This window comes from Electrophorus electricus, chromosome 18 (genome assembly GCF_041902795.1).
Source record: "Electrophorus electricus isolate QZ-2024a chromosome 18, ASM4190279v1, whole genome shotgun sequence".
Classification (NCBI taxonomy): Eukaryota; Metazoa; Chordata; class Actinopteri; order Gymnotiformes; family Gymnotidae; genus Electrophorus; species Electrophorus electricus.
Window position 1 is genome coordinate 703243 of NC_137514.1, and position 24176 is coordinate 727418.

Sequence of the window (24176 nt, forward strand, 5' to 3'; positions counted from 1 at the left end):
AGAAGGGTATCACATGCATTACTTTTTATCTAAAATGCTTGTATTGTCCAGATGCCAGAGCACAGAGGAAAATAACACAGATTCCTTGTTTGTTTGTTTGTTTATTATTATTTTGGGTACCAGTTAGAAAGAAATGTGTAACATAAAAAGACAAAGTTTTTTCCTCCATACCAAAATTAACCATCCAAATAATGATTTACTTTCTTTAATTGTTGTATTAGTTAAAGAAAAGCACACACAAACACACACACACACTCAAATTTAGATGTTTAAGTTTATTAAGAAAGTACCACTGTTATTGTCTTGGACCATACCAGTCTGTTTACAGAAAGTAGGAAAACATGTCACCCTGGTTCTCGAATCTCATAGCTGATAACATGTGAGATTGATATGTCAGAGATAACAGCTGGTCTTAAAATTTAAGAGAATATACTGAGACAATTTGATGCTCTATGAGAACATACTTTAATGTCTCCTACCATCCTCATATGACTCAGAGAGGTTTAGAATACACAGAAAACTACCAAAAACATTTCTTGTCAATGTAATAGATTTTTATTTAATTTGGGTTTTTTGGTAATAAGCCTGCAAACTATAAAAAATAAAACTTCCATTCACAAAATTCAATGTGATATAAACACATTCCTATGATGCTAAATCTGAGTGCACTACTGGTCGGTGCTGTTGGGTGTGTAGTGAAAGAAAATGCCTTGGGGGTTAATCAGGCATCCAGCAGGCTGGACTAACTGATACTATATGTGACCAGCCCCACCCTGTACAGACTCAAGCAGTCACTCTTCTCCCTGCATGCTGCCATTCTCATACCTGCACTGTACCATTGAACAGGTAAGCACTTCTCTCCCTTGCAAGGATACACACATCAGAGTGGACATCCTCTTTCATCATTATTTCTGGGGTATCTGCGTTACAAATCTCTGCCACTATACACTTGTAAACACAAGGTAATTGCTGTTTGTTTTTTGCTGTTTTTCTTTGTTTATTTGAGTTTGGATTTGGTGTAGATAATTGTTGAAGTGATGTTTGAAGGAATACCTATAGCCTAAAACCTAAGTGGTAAAGTGATTTTGGAGGGTTACATTTTGGAGGGTTGACATTCGCTTTAGTTTAATTTCATTTTAATTGTACTCAAATTTAGCTGTCCTTTAGTTTTAAACAAGTTGCAAAACAATTTTGCAAAGAACTGTATTTAGACCCCAAAAAACAAGCCAAAGATGACAATGACAGGAAGAACTTTCTGCCAGCATGAGAAAGATATACATCCTCCTCGGGGTGATACCGGACAATGGGATTTTAAATATCATTTCATGATGTTATTTAATTTTTAAAGGATGCATGAACATTTATCCTGAATATCAGTCAGTCAGTTCTGAATATAAACAGGATGTTAGGTATAAGAGGACCATAATCACTTATCTCAGTAAAAACAGTGTATAAATCACAGCAGATGTTTGATGAGTAGATCTCTGAGCTGCACAGATGAGATTATTTATTGCAGCAGGACTTTGCATTGGTTACAAGTTGGAGAAGCAGGATGAATCACAGTGAGGATGCTGAAGCTCAGGCTCCGGTCAGGCAGAACCAAACAGCAGGAGGGAGCACAGCTGAGGCAGCTCGGCTAGAGGAGAGAAGCAGAAGGTAGTGCAGATATGAGGGCTCCCTGAGACGCTGCATCCCTGGCAGATGCTTGTGTGGGGAGCGGCACTGTGTTTTTGGCTTCCCAAGTTGTGCTTATTTTGTGTACATACTTGTGCGTTTACTTGTGTACTTATAATTCATATGGCTCTCCTATGCACCTGTTTGCCTTTTGACTATTATAAAGAAGTGCTTCATTTTTATCACTGATACTGTGAGAGATCAATCATTTGTTCATTCAAAATAACTCACAAGTGACAGAGAATACGATATATAGGACTTCATTACTGCAACTGGACATTATGTATCAGATTCACAGTTCTGACCACCAGTTAGCAGACTCCATCCACAGAAATAGTTAGATTTACTGATATGAGCACAACAAAAAGTTTAAGAAAATTTAGTGGCCGAGAAAAGGCTGTTGGGGAAAGAATGTGCAATCCTGGTGTTGACTTTCACTATGTGTCAATTCTATTGGCCCACTGAATTTTCTCAATTTATTTACAACAATAGTATACATTAACCTGAGGGTAATTGCAGCCTATGCTGCAAGTGCTGGATTTGAGTACCAAGTTGCAGCTGTTTCATCTGAAACCTCAAGCCTTTTCTGCGGGGACATTCCATGTGTTCCCAAAAAAACAAGGCTCGTCTAGATTGTTTTAATAATATGTCATCTGTTCAAACAGGCAGGATAGGAACTACTATGGCATCCAACTTCTGAAATATATAACTGTTTTAGGTGCACAGACTGGGGAATGTTTTAGCACACTCCGATGAATTTACAAATGTAGTTTGCCCATACATTACCTTTTTAATTGGATGACTACCAGAATTTAGATATGGTGTGGTATTTTTGCCACCCAGAAGGAAGTCAAATAGTGAGATTTTATGGGCCAAACTAAAATAGGAATATGATAAATCAATAATTCTGAATATAAAGAAGAAGACTGAGATTATTAAAGGTAAACTAGAAAACTGTCTGCATTTATTACTTTCCAGAAGAGGGATATTAAAAGGTAGTTTTCTGTACCAGTAAATAAGAGACTCTCATGCCCCAGCCATCAATCAGCCAATCCACAAATGATCAGCCACATTCATTCATCCATTCACAATCCCCTGATGATTAGTTATATTTCTACCCCAGTTTGCTTTTCCATTTTTGTATTTAAGTCTCACAGGTGCCTCACTCCAGTGCTGTGCAGTCGAGCCTGCTAGGCATCTGCCAAGCCCGCTTAGCAAACATCGCTTTTTGTGCTCGCTCTTAATTGTGATACTTTGTGTTTTTTAAATCTTTTTATTAAAATTCTGTTCCCTTTTTGATCACTGGTGTCTCGCTCTGTGTTCATTAAAATGTCACAGAGACACAACTAGATAATAATGGTGAATTTATTGAAATCTTCTGCAAGGAATTTGAGTCCATTTTTATGATGTCTTCAACATGTCATTATATTTGCAACAGGCACTAAAGCTATGGAAGCAGGATTTAGTCATTCCTGTTCTCAAATCCCTTAATCCCTTAAAATCCTATTGACATCTGCTATAACATGTTAATATGATGAAATTTGAAACACCTGTCATGTCACAGTTTGTAAGGAATTTTATGCCTGACTTCTTGCATTTGGCCTGTAGGGCACGTAGGTGCAAAGGATACAATGACCCAAATTAACTTTTTTAAACATTTAGAGAAGGAAAATACATATGCCAGGTTGTTATTTACATCTTTGGCTTTTAATAGTAATTAGTACAAATATTTAGCTATAGAAGTTTTTGATAATTTGGTGGGATGGATTTTTAAAATATTTTGGTGTGGTATTTCACTGCTGTGCTGCTGCTACTACATAAGAGTGAGCTCTCTCACCTTTATTATGCATTCATTAAACCAGCATATGCCAAAACAATTGACAACAGGACCACACTGAAATCTGCAGGTTGTACAGTTGTAAGCTTTGACAGAGGCCTTGGTCCCATTTATGAGGATTTTATTAGTTGTTGGGAGGGTTTTCTTCTGCAAATAAATGTACCCAAGACAAAAGATATAAGATATGTGATCTTCACTTTCGCACACAACTATTAAACTATTAAATGGTCAGGTAGTGTGATTTGTAGTTAGAAATAGGGAGAGCTTTGAGGGGCACAGAGGGGTTTGGGGTTAAAGATGTCATTGCTTGCTTTGTCTCAGTAAATTGTGTCATTTTTAATAATGAAAAACATGATTATTCTTGCAGTTTTGTGTTGACTCAGTTTTATCATTTTATTTTGTATTTTGTGTTTGAAACACTCCAGAACATGAAATGCCAATTTGGAGAGAGATGAGGGTTTTTCAGATTTCTTCCCACAGACTAATCATATATTTCTAACTCCTATTCACACTCTTCTGAATCAAAAAAATAAATAATTGTTTTAATAGCAAGTTTAATCACTTCCACGGAGCTCCACTTAGAGATGTACAGACATTTTAGGTTACATATGCAAAGAACAGCACAATCTGTTGTTTCAGAACTGTTTGGAACTTTATATTTAGCTCCCATTGCATGTAGAGCAGAAATTAACCAGTGATGTAGGGTGCGTCTCAGTTGCATACTATTTACCAATACTAACTTGTTTTTTGAGTATGCAGTATGTAGTGTAGTTAAAATTGTTACATTTAAGTACACTTACAAACCCAAGACGTTAGCTGGCGGTAACAAGGAATCCCGCTTCCCCCTTCAATAGCACTTTTGGTGTTATATGATCTCAAGGTCACAACAGCTGCTACATCAGACAAAAGAATACCCAAATTGACATAGCCAATTGCCTTTCTTTTTATTTTGTTTCTATCAAAAAATTTTGGATTGGTTTTGTTGTCGAGCTATTGTAGCATATACATTTGTGGTTATGAATTGAAGTTTGTTTGATGTGCTTCATTTAACCATTACCGTCCCCCTGTGACACAATGCAAGACCTCACATGAGAGGGCAAATGGATGTGACGTGTAGCAGGAGCAATGAGTCTGGGATCTTGTACTGTAATATGTACTGTTTTGACCACGTTCTTAACCAGCTATATGTAAAAATATATATTTGTATCTGCAAGTAAACCAACTGTAAACCAACAAATAAAGTTATTCACTGGAAGAGAAGAAGTGTGTCAAGCCAAGCTATCAAATGGTCAGTAAACGGTCGGCAGCAATACAATTAGTTTAGAATTCAGTATTTATTTGCCCTGTACAATCATCACAAGACATCTTGAGGTTTCAGTTCCTCTTTTTTTTTCTTTTTTTTTTTCTTTTTTTTCAGTTTTAATTACTTAATTCCATGGAATTGGTTTTATTTTTAGGTGAAAAGACAATGTCTGTAATCTCCAACATTTATTACAAATGCAGAAAGTTCACCCTAAAAACACTATTACCTGACTATCCCCCTGAAAACACTATTACCTGATTATCCCCCTAAAAACACTATTACCTGACTATCCCCCTGAAAACACTATTACCTGACTATCCCCCTGAAAACACGATTACCTGACTATCCCCCTGAAAACACTATTACCTGTTGACTGTACTACCCTGAAAATGATCGTACCCTGATACCACAAAGAAAGGTGCCACAAAAAGGGGGAAGAAAATGTGTTTCAAACTATACATTTAATGAAACGATGGAAAACTCAAAACTAGTGTGCAAATGAAAATTAAACAAACCTAACACATCAGTAACCCACAAAGTGGTTATAACAGAAAAGGGGTTTTATATGTAAGAAAATTAAAACATAAAGACACACACCTATCATAGCAAATAAGACAAGAACACATGCTAGACACATTACTAACCTTCACACTTAAACACAGTATTACACTGAACACAATACTATCTGAAAATAATACTACCTGAAAACAGTACTGTATTTATTATGTTATCTTCATCACTTTGACATATAATTATTGCTGGTCAAAAATATACTGAGATGTCAGTCTTTGCATATTTCCCCATCTAGAGATTCATATTTGCTGTTTAAATTACAGTTGATAAATATAACGTGTGGACTGAAAAATTGCTTGCCAAAAGGGAATGAAGCAGACTACACTTAGTTATTTTCATGATAATTATAAGAGCTAGTTTTTAGTTTCAGATTTGACTTGAACTGAACTAATATATATGAAAAAATATTGAATCTCACGCTTAAAACATTTCCTTAAAGTCTAAGTCAAATGTAATTTACGCCTGAAATATGAGATAGTAAAACATATCATAGGATCTGTGTGTGTTTCTGTGTATGTGTGCATACATGTGCATGTGTAGTTAAGAGTCTAAAATATCAAGCTGTTCTGTATCCCAGACAGGTGGATTTAATACTGCCATCATATCACTGCAAAATTACCAGGGCAATCACATTTATTTATTTATTTTTATTTTTTACCATATTGACATCTCAGACAAAACAGGTCAGACACTCGCAGATGAAGGGACTGAATTTATTAACATAGAGAATGTAGCCAGAGGAAGAATCCAAATTTGTAAGTCAAGACAAACAGCCAGTATCCAAAAAAAAACCCAGCAGGGGCCAAACACAATTTAGGCAAAGTATGCACCAGGAAAACTAGTGGCAGTATTTCACAAGGATATAATAAATCAGGTTTATATAAGCATAGATAATATAAAACAAGTGAAATCAATAGTCCAGTGAGGATGAATGAGTAAAGTGACAAGTGATTGGTTGAATGTTGTACTTCACTGTGAATGGGATTCTGGGAAGTGCAGTGATATTGATTGTTGTCGGAGCTGGAAGAAACTGGTTGCATGCATGATGGCAACAGACCATGATAGCTGCTCCAGCAAACTTAACTTTGCTTTTTAGATCAAATTTATGGTATAAAAATATGATCCAACTTGTTCTTCGCTGCAGATTTTGGACATTGATTCCATTGTTAAAGAACAAAATAAATGTATGACTTACTCCATCATTTGTAACCTCAAAATATAATTCTTTTGAGCCAGATAAATGTAAGCTCTTATGATTATAAAGAAAACAGACTTTTGTCAATATAGCAAAATAATTTAAATTTGGTATATTTTTCATTGTTTGACATTGTAATTTTAAAATCAGCTTTATTTCTTCTTAAGAAATAGTGTGGTGTTTTAAGATGCATATTTAAAAAAATCACTTTGTATTCTTTTAGGATAACTGAACAATGATCTGGTAAATGTGCAAAAATCACAATGAGAACGAAAATTGTTAAGTGTGGAGCGCTTATCCTTTCTGCTCTCTGTATAGGTAAGACACATATCTGCTATCATAAGAAATATTTCATTACAATATGATAAAAAAAAAGTTTCTCATTTGAATAATTCTAATACAACTACTGATCCAATCCCTAGTATCATGCAGTACAGTGAGGTGAGTACCTTTTTATATTTCACACATCAGTAAAAAATAAATGTGTTTATATGATTAAATTGGTTTTACATTGTAAATTTTTACTATATGCATATCATATTTTCTAAGCAGCCCTGACACTGGAGCAGACAATACTATCAGCAGCAAAGATGTTGGAACTACCTCTACTGTTCCTATGACAACCAGCACTAGGATTGAAGCTAGCAACACCCCTTCAAAAGCCTCTCCTGTTGATACCAATACCACCATTTCCGATACCACTAACAGGACCCCTTCAGCATCATCTACTGTTACTACAACAAGCACTGATACTCGGAACACACCATCAACAACCACTAATATTACTATTACCACTAGCAGTATTCCTTCAGCAACCTCTACTGTTCCAACCACCATAAGTGCTACTCCTTTAGCAACATCTTCTGTTCCTAGCACCACTAGCAGTACTCCTTCAACATCTACTGTTCCTTCCACCACTATCAGTACTCCTTCAACAACCTCTATTGTTCCTACCACCATTAGCAGGACTCCTTCAACAGCCTCTACTGATACTACCACCACTAGCAGTACTCCTTCAACAACCTCTAATGTTCCTACCACCACTAGCAACACGCCTTCAACAACCTCTACTGTTGGTATCACCACTAGTAGTACTCCTTCAACAACCTCTACTGTTCCTACCACCACTAGCAGTACTCCGTCAACAACCACTACTGTTCCTACCATGACTAGTACTATTCCTTCAACATCTACTGTTCCTACCACCATGAGTGTTACTCGTTCAACAACCACTACTGTTCCTACCACCACTAGTATTAATCCTTCAACAACTATTACTGTTCCTTCCACCACTAGCAGTATTCCTTCAACATCTACAGTTACTACAACCACTAGCAGTACTCCTTCAACAACCACTACTGTTCCTACAATCACTAGCAGTACTCCAACAACCATGACTGTTCCTACCACCACTAGCAGTACACCTTCAACAACCACTAGTGTTCCTACCACCACTACCAGTACTCCTTCAACATCTACTGTTCCTACCACCACTAGCAGTACTCCATCAACAACCACTACTGTTCCTACCACCATTTCCACTACACCTTCAGGAACCTCTACTGTTCCTTCCACCACAACCACTACTCCTTCAACAACCACTACTGTTCCTACCACCACTAGCAGTACTCCTTCAGTAACCACTGCTGTTCCTACCACCACAAGCAGTACTACTTCAACAACCTCTGCTGTTACTACCACCACTAGCATTACTCCTTCAATAACCACTACTGTTCCTCCGACCACTAGCAGTACTCCTTCAACAACCACTAAGGTTCCTACCAGCACTAGCAGTACTCCTTCAACAACCACAACTGTTCCTACCACCACTAGCAGTACTCCTTCAACAAGCACAGCTGGTCCTACCACCACTAGTACTACTCCTTCAACATCTACTGTTCCTACTACCACAAGTAGTACTCCTTCAACATCTACTGTTCCTTCCACCACAACCACTACTCCTTTAACAACCACTACTGTTCCTACCACCACTAGCAGTAATCCTTCAACAACATCTACGGTTCCTACCACCATGAGCAGTACTCCTTCAACAACAACTACTGTTGTAGGAACTGTTGTTCCTACCACAACTAGCAACACGCCTTCAACCTCTACTGTTCTTACCACCACTACTACTACTCCTTCAATAACCACTACTGTTCCTACCACCACTAGCAGTACTCCTTCAGTAACCACTGCTGTTCCTACCACCACAAGCAGTACAACTTCTACAACCTCTGCTGTTACTACCACCACTAGCATTACTTCTTCAATAACCACTACTGTTCCTCCGACCACTAGCAGTACTCTTTCAACAACCAATAATGTTCCTACCAGCACTAGCAGTACTCCTTCAACAACCACAACTGTTCCTACCACCACTAGCAGTACTCCTTCAACAAGCAATGCTGTTCCTACCACCACTAGTACTACTCCTTCAACATCTACTGTTCCTACTAACACAAGTAGTACTCCTTCAACATCTACTGTTCCTTCCACCACTACCACTATCCCTTCAACAACCTCGACTGTTCCTACCACCACTAGTACTACTCATTCAACAACCTCAACTGATATTACCACGATGAGCAGTACTTCTTCAACTACCACTACTGTTCCTACCACCACTAGCAGTACTGCTTTAACAACCACTACTCTTCCTACCACCATTACCACTACCCCTTCAACAATCTCTACTGTTCCTTACACCTCTAGTACTATGCCTTCAACACCCTCTACTGATACTACAACTACTAGCAACACGCCTTCAACAATCACTATTTTTCCTACCACCACTAGTAGTATTCCTTCAACAACCTCTACTGATATTACAATTACTAGCAACACGCCTTCAACAATCACTACTGTTACTACCACCAATAGCAGTACTTCTTCAACTACAACTACTGTTCCTACCACCACTAGCAGTACTGCTTTAACAACCACTACTCTTCCTACCACCATTACCACTACCCCTTCAACAATCTCTACTGTTCCTTACACCTCTAGTACTATGCCTTCAACACCCTCTACTGATACTACAACTACTAGCAACACGCCTTCAACAATCACTATTTTTCCTACCACCACTAGTAGTATTCCTTCAACAACCTCTACTGATATTACAATTACTAGCAACACACCTTCAACAATCACTACGGTTCCTACCACAACGAGTATTTTGACTACCACTAGCAGTACACATTCATCAACCTTTATTGTTCCTTCCACCACTAGCAATACTCCTTCAACAACATCTACTATTCCTACCACCACAAGTAGTACTCCTTCAACATCTACTGTTCCTTCCACCACAACCACTACCCCTTCAACAACCTCTACTGTTTCTTCCACCACTAGTACTATGCCTTCAACAACCTCTACTGCTACAACCACCACTAGCAGTACTCCTTCAACAACCACTACTGTTCTTACCACCACTAGCATTACTCCTTCAACAACATCTACTGTTCCTACGACCACGAGCAGTACTCCTTCAACAACATCTACTGTTCCTACCAAAACTAGCAACACGCTTTCAACCTCTACTGTTCTTACCACCACTACCACTACCCCTTCAACAACCTCTGCTATTCCTACCAGCACTAGCAGTACTCCTTCAACAACATCTACTTTTCCTACTACCACTAGCAGTACTCCTTCAACAACCACTACTGTTCCTACCACCACTAGCAACACGCCTTCAACAATCACTACTGTTCCTACCATCACTAGCAGTACTCCTTCAACAACATCCACTGTTCCTACCACCACTATGCCTTCAACAACCTCTACTGCTACTACCACCACTAGCAGTACTCCTTTAACAACCTCTACTGATATTACAACTATTAGCAACACGCCTTCAACAATCACTACTGTTACTACCACCACTAGCAGTACTCCTTCAACAACATCCACTGTTCCTACCACCAAGAGCAGTACTCCTTCAACACCAACTACTGTTCCTACCATCACTAGCAGTACTCCTTCAACAACATCTACTGTTCCTACCACAACTAGCAACACGCCTTCAACCTCTACTGTTCTTACCACCACTAGCAGTACCCCTTCAACAACCTCTGCTATTCCTACCACCACTAGCAGTACTCCTTCAACAACATCTACTGTTCCTACTACCACTAGCAGTACTCCTTCAACAACCACTACTGTTCCTACCACCACTAGCAACACGCCTTCAACAATCAATACTGTTCCTACCATCACTAGCAGTACTCCTTCAACAACATCGACTGTTCCTACCACCACTAGTAGTCCTCCTTCAACAACCTCTACTGATACTACAACTACCAGCAACACGCCTTCAACAACCTCTACTGTTCCTACCACAACGAGTATTTTGACTACCACTAGCAGTACACATTCATCAACCTTTATTGTTCTTTCCACCACTAGCAATACTCCTTCAACAACATCTACTATTCCTACCACCACAAGTAGTACTCCTTCAACATCTACTGTTCCTTCCACCACAACCACTACCCCTTCAACAACCTCTACTGTTCCTTCCACCACTAGTACTATGCCTTCAACAACCTCTACTGCTACTACCACCACTAGCAGTACTCCTTCAACAACCTCTACTGATATTACAACTACTAGCAACACGCCTTCAACAATCACTACTGTTACTACCACCACTAGCACTACTCCTTCAACAACATCCACTGTTCCTACCACCACGAGCAGTACTCCTTCAACACCAACTACTGTTCCTACCATCACTAGCAACACGCCTTCAACCTCTACTGTTCTTACCACCACTACCACTACCCCTTCAACAACCTCTACTATTCCTACCACCACTAGCAGTACTCCTTCAACAACATCTACTGTTCCTACCACCACTAGCAGTACTCCTTCAACAACATACACTGTTCCTACCACCAAGAGCAGTACTCCTTCAACACCAACTACTGTTCCTACCATCACTAGCAGTACTCCTTCAACAACATCTACTGTTCCTACCACAACTAGCAACACGCCTTCAACCTCTACTGTTCTTACCACCACTACCACTACCCCTTCAACAACCTCTGCTATTCCTACCACCACTAGCAGTACTCCTTCAACAACATCTACTGTTCCTACTACCACTAGCAGTACTCCTTCAACAACCACTACTGTTCCTACCACCACTAGCAACACGCCTTCAACAATCACTACTGTTCCTACCATCACTAGCAGTACTCCTTCAACAACATCGACTGTTCCTACCACCACTAGTAGTCCTCCTTCAACAACCTCTACTGATACTACAACTACCAGCAACACGCCTTCAACAACCTCTACTGTTCCTACCACAACGAGTATTTTGACTACCACTAGCAGTACACATTCATCAACCTTTATTGTTCTTTCCACCACTAGCAATACTCCTTCAACAACATCTACTATTCCTACCACCACAAGTAGTACTCCTTCAACATCTACTGTTCCTTCCACCACAACCACTACCCCTTCAACAACCTCTACTGTTCCTTCCACCACTAGTACTATGCCTTCAACAACCTCTACTGCTACTACCACCACTAGCAGTACTCCTTCAACAACCTCTACTGATATTACAACTACTAGCAACACGCCTTCAACAATCACTACTGTTACTACCACCACTAGCAGTACTCCTTCAACAACATCCACTGTTCCTACCACCACGAGCAGTACTCCTTCAACACCAACTACTGTTCCTACCATCACTAGCAACACGCCTTCAACCTCTACTGTTCTTACCACCACTACCACTACCCCTTCAACAACCTCTACTATTCCTACCACCACTAGCAGTACTCCTTCAACAACATCTACTGTTCCTACCACCACTAGCAGTACTCCTTTAACAACCTCTACTGATATTACAACTACTAGCAACACGCCTTCAACAATCACTACTGTTACTACCACCACTAGCAGTACTCCTTCAACAACATACACTGTTCCTACCACCAAGAGCAGTACTCCTTCAACACCAACTACTGTTCCTACCATCACTAGCAGTACTCCTTCAACAACATCTACTGTTCCTACCACAACTAGCAACACGCCTTCAACCTCTACTGTTCTTACCACCACTACCACTACCCCTTCAACAACCTCTGCTATTCCTACCACCACTAGCAGTACTCCTTCAACAACATCTACTGTTCCTACTACCACTAGCAGTACTCCTTCAACAACCACTACTGTTCCTACCACCACTAGCAACACGCCTTCAACAATCACTACTGTTCCTACCATCACTAGCAGTACTCCTTCAACAACATCGACTGTTCCTACCACCACTAGTAGTCCTCCTTCAACAACCTCTACTGATACTACAACTACCAGCAACACGCCTTCAACAACCTCTACTGTTCCTACCACAACGAGTATTTTGACTACCACTAGCAGTACACATTCATCAACCTTTATTGTTCTTTCCACCACTAGCAATACTCCTTCAACAACATCTACTATTCCTACCACCACAAGTAGTACTCCTTCAACATCTACTGTTCCTTCCACCACAAGCACTACCCCTTCAACAACCTCTACTGTTCCTTCCACCACTAGTACTATGCCTTCAACAACCTCTACTGCTACTACCACCACTAGCAGTACTCCTTCAACAACCTCTACTGATATTACAACTACTAGCAACACGCCTTCAACAATCACTACTGTTACTACTACCACTAGCAGTACTCCTTCAACAACATCCACTGTTCCTACCACCACGAGCAGTACTCCTTCAACACCAACTACTGTTCCTACCATCACTAGCAACACGCCTTCAACCTCTACTGTTCTTACCACCACTACCACTACCCCTTCAACAACCTCTACTATTCCTACCACCACTAGCAGTACTCCTTCAACAACATCTACTGTTCCTACTACCAATAGAAGTACTCCTTCAACAACCACAACTGTTCCTACCACAACTAGCAACACGCCTTCAACAATCACTACTGTTCCTAACATCACTAGCAATACTCCTTCAACAACATCTACTGTTCCTACCACCACGAGCAGTACTCCTTCAACACCAACTACTGTTCCTACCACCACTAGCAGTACTCCTTCAACAACATCTACTGTTCCTACCACAACTAGCAACATGCCTTCAACCTCTACTGTTCCTACCACCACTAGCAGTACTCCTTCAACAACATCTACTGTTCCTACTACCACTAGCAGTACTCCTTCAACAACCACTACTGTTCCTACCACCACTAGCAACACGCCTTCAACAATCACTACTGTTCCTACCATCACTAGCAGTACTCCTTCAACAACATCCACTGTTCCTACCACCACTAGCAGTACTCCTTCAACAACCACTACTGTTCTTACCACCAGTAGCAGTACTCCTTCAACAACATCTACTGTTCCTACCACCACGAACAATACTCCTTCTACAACAACTACTGTTGCTACCACCACTAGCAGTACTCCTTCACCAACATCTACTGTTCCTACTACCACGAGCAGTACTCCTTCAACAACCACTACTGTTCTTACCACCACTAGCAGTACTCCTTCAACAACATCTACTGTTCCTACCACCACGAGCAGTACTCCTTCAACAACAACTACTGTTCCTACCACCACTAGCAATACTCCTTCAACAACATCTACTATTCCTACCACCACAAGTAGTACTCCTTCAACATCTACTGTTCCTTCCACCACAACCACTACCCCTTCAACAAGCTCTACTGTTCCTTCCACCACTAGTACTATGCCTTCAACAACCTCTACTGCTAATACCACCACTAGCAGTACTCCTTCAACAACCACTACTGTTCTTGCCAACACTAGCAGTACTCCTTCAACAACATCTACTGTTCCTACCACAACTAGCAACACGCCTTCAACCTCTACTGTTCTTACCACCACTACCACTACCCCTTCAACAACCTCTGCTATTCCTTCCACCACTAGCAATACCCCTTCAACAACATCTACTATTCCTACCACCACAAGTAGTACTCCTTCAACATCTACTGTTCCTTCCAGCACAACCATTACCCCTTCAACAACCTCTACTGTTCCTTCCACCACTAGTACTATGCCTTCAACAACCTCTACTGCTACTACCACCACTAGCAGTACTCCTTCAACAACCACTACTGTTCTTACCACCACTAGCAGTACTCCTTCAACAACATCTACTGTTCCTACCACCACGAGCAGTACTCCTTCAACAACAACTACTGTTCCTACCACCACTAGCAGTACTCCTTCAACAACATCTACTGTTCCTACCACCACGAGCAGTACTCCTTCAACAACATCCACTGTTCCTACCACCACGAGCAGTACTCCTTCAACACCAACTACTGTTCCTACCATCACTAGCAACACGCCTTCAACCTCTACTGTTCTTACCACCACTACCACTACCCCTTCAACAACCTCTACTATTCCTACCACCACTAGCAGTACTCCTTCAACAACATCTACTGTTCCTACTACCAATAGAAGTACTCCTTCAACAACCACAACTGTTCCTACCACAACTAGCAACACGCCTTCAACAATCACTACTGTTCCTAACATCACTAGCAATACTCCTTCAACAACATCTACTGTTCCTACCACCACGAGCAGTACTCCTTCAACACCAACTACTGTTCCTACCACCACTAGCAGTACTCCTTCAACAACATCTACTGTTCCTACCACAACTAGCAACATGCCTTCAACCTCTACTGTTCCTACCACCACTAGCAGTACTCCTTCAACAACATCTACTGTTCCTACTACCACTAGCAGTACTCCTTCAACAACCACTACTGTTCCTACCACCACTAGCAACACGCCTTCAACAATCACTACTGTTCCTACCATCACTAGCAGTACTCCTTCAACAACATCCACTGTTCCTACCACCACTAGCAGTACTCCTTCAACAACCACTACTGTTCTTACCACCAGTAGCAGTACTCCTTCAACAACATCTACTGTTCCTACCACCACGAACAATACTCCTTCTACAACAACTACTGTTGCTACCACCACTAGCAGTACTCCTTCACCAACATCTACTGTTCCTACTACCACGAGCAGTACTCCTTCAACAACCACTACTGTTCTTACCACCACTAGCAGTACTCCTTCAACAACATCTACTGTTCCTACCACCACGAGCAGTACTCCTTCAACAACAACTACTGTTCCTACCACCACTAGCAATACTCCTTCAACAACATCTACTATTCCTACCACCACAAGTAGTACTCCTTCAACATCTACTGTTCCTTCCACCACAACCACTACCCCTTCAACAAGCTCTACTGTTCCTTCCACCACTAGTACTATGCCTTCAACAACCTCTACTGCTAATACCACCACTAGCAGTACTCCTTCAACAACCACTACTGTTCTTGCCACCACTAGCAGTACTCCTTCAACAACATCTACTGTTCCTACCACAACTAGCAACACGCCTTCAACCTCTACTGTTCTTACCACCACTACCACTACCCCTTCAACAACCTCTGCTATTCCTTCCACCACTAGCAATACCCCTTCAACAACATCTACTATTCCTAACACCACAAGTAGTACTCCTTCAACATCTACTGTTCCTTCCAGCACAACCATTACCCCTTCAACAACCTCTACTGTTCCTTCCACCACTAGTACTATGCCTTCAACAACCTCTACTGCTACTACCACCACTAGCAGTACTCCTTCAACAACCACTACTGTTCTTACCACCACTAGCAGTACTCCTTCAACAACATCTACTGTTCCTACCACCACGAGCAGTACTCCTTCAACAACAACTACTGTTCCTACCACCACTAGCAGTACTCCTTCAACAACATCTACTGTTCCTACCACCACGAGCAGTACTCCTTCAACAACCACTACTGTTCTTACCACCACTAGCAGTACTCCTTCAACAACATCTACTGTTCCTACCACCACGAGCAGTACTCCTTCAACAACCACTACTGTTCTTACCACTAGTAGCAGTACTCCTTCAACAACCACTACTGTTCTTACCACTAGTAGCAGTACTCCTTCAACAACCACTACTGTTCCTACCACCACGAGCAGTACTCCTTCAACATCTACTGTTCCTGCCACAACTAGCAACACGCCTTCAACCTCTACTGTTCTTACCCCCACTACTACTATCCCTTCAACAACCTCTACTGTTCCTTCCACCACTAGTACTATGCCTTCAACAACCTCTACTGCTACTACCACCACTAGCAGTACTCCTTCCACAACCACTACTGTTCTTACCACTAGTAGCAGTACTCCTTCAACAACCACTACTGTTCTTACCACCACTAGCAGTACTCCTTCAACAACATCTACTGTTCCTACCACTACGAGCAGTACTCCTTCAACAACAACTACTGTTCCTACCACCACTAGCAGTACTCCTTCAACAACATCTACTGTTCCTACCACAACTAGCAACACGCCTTCAACCTCTACTGTTCTTACCACCACTACTACTACCCCTTCAACAACCTCTACTGTTCCTTCCACCACTAGTACTATGCCTTCAACAACCTCTACTGCTACTACCACCACTAGCAGTACTCCTTCAACAACCACTACTGTTCCTACCATCACTAGCAGTACTCCTTCAACAACATCCACTGTTCCTACCACCACTAGCAGTACTCCTTCAACAACCACTACTGTTCTTACCACCAGTAGCAGTACTCCTTCAACAACATCTACTGTTCCTACCACCACGAACAGTACTCCTTCTACAACAACTACTGTTGCTACCACCACTAGCAACACGCCTTCAACCTCTACTGTTCTTTCCACCACTACTACTACCCCTTCAACAACCTCTACTGTTCCTTCCACCACTAGTACTATGCCTTCGACAACCTCTACTGCTACTACCACCACTAGCAGTACTCCTTCAACAACCACTACTGTTCTTACCACCACTAGAAGTACTCCTTCAAAATCTACTGTTCCTACCACCACGAGCAGAACTCCTGCAACAACCTCTACTGATACTACAACTACTAGCAACACACCTTCAACAACCTCTACTGTTCCTACCACAACTAGTATTTTGACTACCACTAGCAGTACACATTCATCAACCTTTATTTTTTCTTCCACCACTAGCAATACTCCTTCAACAACATCTACTATTCCTACCACCACAAGTAGTACTCCTTCAACATCTACTGTTCCTTCCACCACAACCACTACCCCTTCAACAACCTCTACTGTTCCTTCCACCACTAGTACTATGCCTTCAACAACCTCTACTGCTACTACCACCACTAGCAGTACTCCTTCAACAACCACTACTGTTCTTGCCACCACTAGCAGTACTCCTTTAACAACATCTACTGTTCCTACCACAACTAGCAACACGCCTTCAACCTCTACTGTTCTTACCACCACTATCACTACCCCTTCAACAACCTCTGCTATTCCTACCACGACTAGCAGTACTCCTTCAACAACATCTACTATTCCTACTACTTCTAGCAGTACTCCTTCAACAACCACTACTGTTCCTACCACCACTAGCAACACGCCTTCAACAATCACTACTGTTCCTACCATCACTAGCAGTACTCCTTCAACAACATCCACTGTTCCTACCACCACTAGTAGTACTCCTTCAACAACCTCTACTGATACTACAACTACTAGCAACACACCTTCAACAACCTCTACTGTTCCTACCACAACGAGTATTTTGACTACCACTAGCAGTACACATTCATCAATCTTTATTGTTCCTTCCACCACTAGCAATACTCCTTCAACAACATCTACTATTCCTACCACCACAAGTAGTACTTCTTCAACATCTACTGTTCTTTCCACCACAACCACTACCCTTTCAACAACCTCCACTGTTCCTTCCACCACTAGTACTATGCCTTCAACAACCTCTACTGCTACTACCACCACTAGAAGTACTCCTTCAACAACTACTACTGTTCCTACCACCACTAGCAGTACTCCTTCAACAACATCTACTGTTCCTACCACACCTAGCAACACGCCTTCAACCTCTACTGTTCTTACCACCACTATCACTACCCCTTCAACAACCTCTGCTATTCCTACCACGACTAGCAGTACTCCTTCAACAACATCTACTGTTCCTACTACCACTAGCAGTACTCCTTCAACAACCACTACTGTTCCTACCACCACTAGCAACACGCCTTCAACAATCACTAATGTTCTTACCACCACTACTACTACCCCTTCAACAACCTCTACTGTTCCTACTACCACAAGCAGTACTCCTTCAACAACCACTACTGTTCCTACCACCACTAGCAACACACCTTCAACAATCACTACTGTTCCTACCATCACTAGCAGTACTCCTTCAACAACATCCACAGTTCCTACCACCACTAGTAGTCCTCCTTCAACAACCTCTACTGATACTACAACTACTAGCAACACGCCTTCAACAACCTCTACTGTTCCTACCACAACGAGTATTTTGACTACCACTAGCAGTACACATTCACCAACCTTTATTGTTCCTTCCACCACTAGCAATTCTCCATCAACAACAACTACTATTCCTATCACCACAAGTAGTACATCTTCAACATCTACTGTTCCTTCCACCACAACCAGTACCCCTTCAACAACCTCTACTGTTCCTTCCACCACTAGTACTATGCCTTCAACAACCTCTACTGCTACTACCACCACTAGCAGTACTCCTTCAATAACCACTACTGTTCTTACCACCACTAGCAGTACTCCTTCAACAACCTCTACTGCTACTACCACCACTAGCAGTACTCCTTCAACAACCACTACTGTTCCTACCACCACTAGCAGTACTCCTTCAACAACATCTACTGTTCATACCACCATGAGCAGTACTCCTTCAACAAGCACTACTGTTCCTACCACCACTAGCAGTACTCCTTCAACAACCTCTACTGCTACTACCACCACTAGCAGTACTCCTTCAACAACCACTACTGTTCCTACCACCACTAGCAGTACTCCTTCAACAACATCTACTGTTCATACCACCATGAGCAGTACTCCTTCAACAACCACTACTGTTCCTACCACCACTAGCAGTACTCCTTCAACAACATCTACTGTTCATTCCACCATGAGCAGTACTCCTTCAACAAGCACTACTGTTCCTACCACCACTATCAGTACTCCTTCAACAACATCTACTGTTCCTACCACAACTAGCAACACGCCTTCAACCTCTACTGTTCTTACCACCACTACCACTACCCCTTCAACAACATCTACTGTTCCTACTTCCACTAGCAGTGCTCCTTCAACAACCTCTACTGTTCCTAACATCACTAGCAGTACGCCTTCAACAACATCCACTGTTCCTACCACCACTAGTAGTACTCCTTCAACATCTACTGCTCCTTCCACCACTACAACTACCCCTTCAACAACCTCTACTGTTCCTTCCATCACTAGTCCTATGCCTTCAACAACCTCTACTGCTACTACCACCACTAGCAGTACTCCTTCAACAATATCTACTATTCCTACCACCACAAGTAGTAATCCTTCAACATCTACTGCTCCTTCCACCACTACCACTACCCCTTCAACAACCTTTACTGTTCCTTCCACCACTAGTACTATGCCTTCAACAACCTCTACTGCTACTACCACCACTAGCAGTACTCCTTCAACAACCACTACTGTTCTTACCACCACTAGCAGTACTCCTTCAACAACATCTACTGTTCCTACCACCACGAGCAGTACTCCTTCAACAACATCTTCTGTTCCTACCACAACTAGCAACACGCCTTCAACCTCTACTGTTCTTACCACCACTAGCAATACTCCTTCAACAACCTCTACTATTCCTACCACCACTAGTACTAATCATTCAGCAACCTCAACTGATACTACCACCACTAGCAGTACTCCTTCAACAACCTCTACCATTCCTACCCCGACTAATACTACTCAGTCAATAACCTCAACTGATATTACCACCACTAGCATTACTCCTTCAACAACTTCTACTGTTCCTACCACCACTAGCACCACTCATTCAACAACATCTACCGTTCCTACCACCACTAGCAGTACTCCTTCGACAACCTCTACTGTTCCTACCACCACTAGCAGTACTCCTTCGACAACCTCTACTGTTCCTACCATAGCCAGCATTTTGACTAGCACTAGCACTACTAGCACTAGCAGTCCTTCCACCACTATCAATACTCCAACAACATCTACTATCACTACCACCACAAGTAGTACTCTTTCAAGATCTACTATTACTACCACCACTAGCAGTACTCCTTCAACAACCTCTACTGTTCATACCAGCACTATCAGTACTCCTTCAACAATCTCTACTGTTCATACCACCACTACCACTACCCCTTCAACAACCTCTACAGTTCCAACCACTACTAGCACTAGCACTGCCAGCACCCCTTCAACTTCTTCTGAGGTTGGTACCACTACCAGACATTTCACTACAACTATCAACATCCCGTCATCACTACTTACTGTTCCTCCGACTAACATCATTTCAACTCATATCAAAACTCCTTCAATATCCTTTTCTGTTCCTGCCTCTGTTTCACCTACCACTATCAAAACCTCTTCAACATCATTTGCTATTCCTACTATCACTTCTGCTACCTTTACAAAAATCCCTTCGATATACTCTAATTTTCCCACAAGCACATCCACTATCACTATAAATATGCCTTCAACATCCTATGTTCCTGGCATGACCAGCACTTTCACAGCTAATATCCAAACCACTTCCACATCCTCCACAGCTCCTCCCACTAATAGTACTTTCATTACCACTGTTGACACCACTACAACAAGTTCTGTTATTCCTTCTCCTATCCCCAATTCTCCTACAACTATCACCACCTCATCAACATCCTCTGCTGTTCCTCCCACTACCAGCACTACCATAACTAGCAACACTCCTTCAAAATCTCCTGTTGTTTTAACTACCAGCACTTCAACTATCACCAGCAGTACCCTTTCAGCACCTTCTACTGTTCCTACCACCACTAGCAGTACTTCTTCAACAACCTCTACTATTCCTACCACCATTAGCAGTACTCTTTCAATAACCTCTACTGTTCCTACTGCAACTAGCAACATGCCTTCAACCTCTACTGTTCTTAACACCACTACCACTACTCCTTCAACAACCTCTACCGTTCCTACTATGACTACTACTACTCATTCAATAACCTCAACTGATACTACCACCACTAGCAGAACTTCTTCAACAACCTCTACTGTTCCTACCACCACTAGCAGTACTCCTTCTTTGTCCTCTACTGTTCCTACTCATTTCAGCACTACCACTGTGACTAGCAACACCCCTAAAACATCCTCTTCTTTTACTACCACATCCTCTACAACTCATCCCACTAACAGCACCAAAACTACTACAATCAACATCCCTTTACCAACCTCTACTGTTCCTGCCACTACCAGCACTGCCTCTACCTCTGGCAATACCACTTCCACAAGCTTACCTGTTATTACCGCTATTAGCACTACCATGACTAACATGACTACAACATCCTCTACTGTTCCTACCATCACTAGCAGTACTCCATCAACACCATCCACTGTTCCTACCACCACTAGTAGTACTCCTTCAACAACATCCACTGTTCCTACCACCATTAGCAGTACTCCTTCAATAACCTCTACTGTTCCTACTGCAACTAGCAACATGCCTTCAACCTCTACTGTTCTTAACACCACTACCACTACTCCTTCAACAACCTCTACCGTTCCTACTATGACTACTACTACTCATTCAATAACCTCAACTGATAGTACCACCACTAGCAGTACTTCTTCCACAAACTCTACTGTTCCTACCACCACTATCAGTACTCCTTCTTTGTCCTCTACTGTTCCTACTCATTTCAGCACTACCACTGTGACTAGCAACACCCCTAAAACATCCTCTTCTTTTACTACCACATCCTCTACAACTCATCCCACTAACAGCACCAAAACTACTACTATCAACAGCCTTTTACCAACCTCTACTGTTCCTGCCACTACCAGCACTGCCGCTACCACTAGCAATACCACTTCCACAAGCTTACCTGTTACTACCAAAACTAGCACTACCATGACTAACATGATTACAACATCCTCTACTGTTACTACCATCACTAGCAGTACTCCTTCAACAACATCCACTGTTCCTACCACCATTAGCAGTACTCCTTCAATAAACTCTACTGTTCCTACTGCAACTAGCAACACGCCTTCAACCTCTACTGTTCTTAACACCACTACCACTACTCCTTCAACAACCTCTACCGTTCCTACTATGACTACTACTACTCATTCAATAACCTCAACTGATAGTACCACCACTAGCAGAACTTCTTCAACAAAATCTACTGTTCCTACCACCACTAGCAGTACTCCTTCTTTGTCCTCTACTGTTGCTACTCATTTCAGCACTACCACTGTGACTAGCAACACCCCTAAAACATCCTCTTCTTTTACTACCACATCCTCTACAACTCATCCCACTAACAGCACCAAAACTACTACAATCAACACCCCTTTACCAACCTCTACTGTTCCTGCCACTACCAGCACTGCCGCTACCACTAGCAATACCACTTCCACAAGCTTACCTGTTATTACCGCTATTAGCACTACCATGACTAACATGACTACAACATCCTCTCCTGTTTCTGCCACTACCAGCACTATCACTTCCACTAGCAGCCCCCCTTCATCATCCTCTACTGTTGCTATCACTACAACTCCCTCTACTACCACAAGCAACACCCCTTCAACAGTCTCTTCTGTTACTACGACAACTAGCACTACTACTAGTAACACACGTTCAGCAACCTCTACTGTTCCTACCACCACTAGCAACACGCCTTCAACAACCACTACTGTTCCTACCATCACTAGCAGTACTCCTTCAACAACATCCACTGTTCCTACCACCATTAGCAGTACTCCTTCAATAAACTCTACTGTTCCTACTGCAACTAGCAACACGCCTTCAACCTCTACTGTTCTTAACACCACTACCACTACTCCTTCAACAACCTCTACCGTTCCTACCACGACTACTACTACTCATTCAATAACCTCAACTGATACTACCACCACTAACCGAACTTCTTCAACAAACTCTACTGTTCCTACCACCACTAGCAGTACTCCTTCTTTGTCCTCTACTTTTCCTACTCATTTCAGCACTACCACTGTGACTAGCAAGACCCCTAAAACATCCTCTTCTTTTACTACCACATCCTCTACAACTCATCCCACTATGAGCACCAAAACTATCACTATCAACACCCCTTTAACAATCTCTTCTGTTCCTACCAGCACTTCAACTACCACTAGCAGTACTCCTTCAAAAACATCTACTGTTCCTACAACTCCCAGCACTTTGACCACCACAAGCAACACCCATTCAACATCTTCTCCTTTTGTTACCACTACCAGCACTTCCACTGCCACTACACTTTCTTCTCTTGTTCCTAGCTCTGCCACCATTTCCCCTACCACTATTAAAACCTCTTTAAAATCCTTGTCTTTTCCTACCACCACTTCCACTGCCT

The 24176-nt window shown here is 41.9% G+C and overlaps 1 protein-coding gene across 1 annotated transcript in view; it reads left to right on the forward strand.

The window, feature by feature from the left end:
• The first annotated feature begins 1552 nt into the window (after positions 1–1552).
• LOC113585190 (uncharacterized) overlaps positions 1553–24176 on the forward strand; it is a 36680-nt gene continuing 14056 nt past the window's right edge. Inside the window, exons 1-6 of the mRNA XM_081701559.1 lie at positions 1553–1656; positions 10438–11896; positions 13033–13073; positions 13489–16571; positions 16668–20240; positions 23394–23590. Coding sequence (XP_081557685.1) covers positions 1553–1656; positions 10438–11896; positions 13033–13073; positions 13489–16571; positions 16668–20240; positions 23394–23590 — 8457 coding nt within the window. The remainder of the gene's footprint in view (positions 1657–10437; positions 11897–13032; positions 13074–13488; positions 16572–16667; positions 20241–23393; positions 23591–24176) is intronic.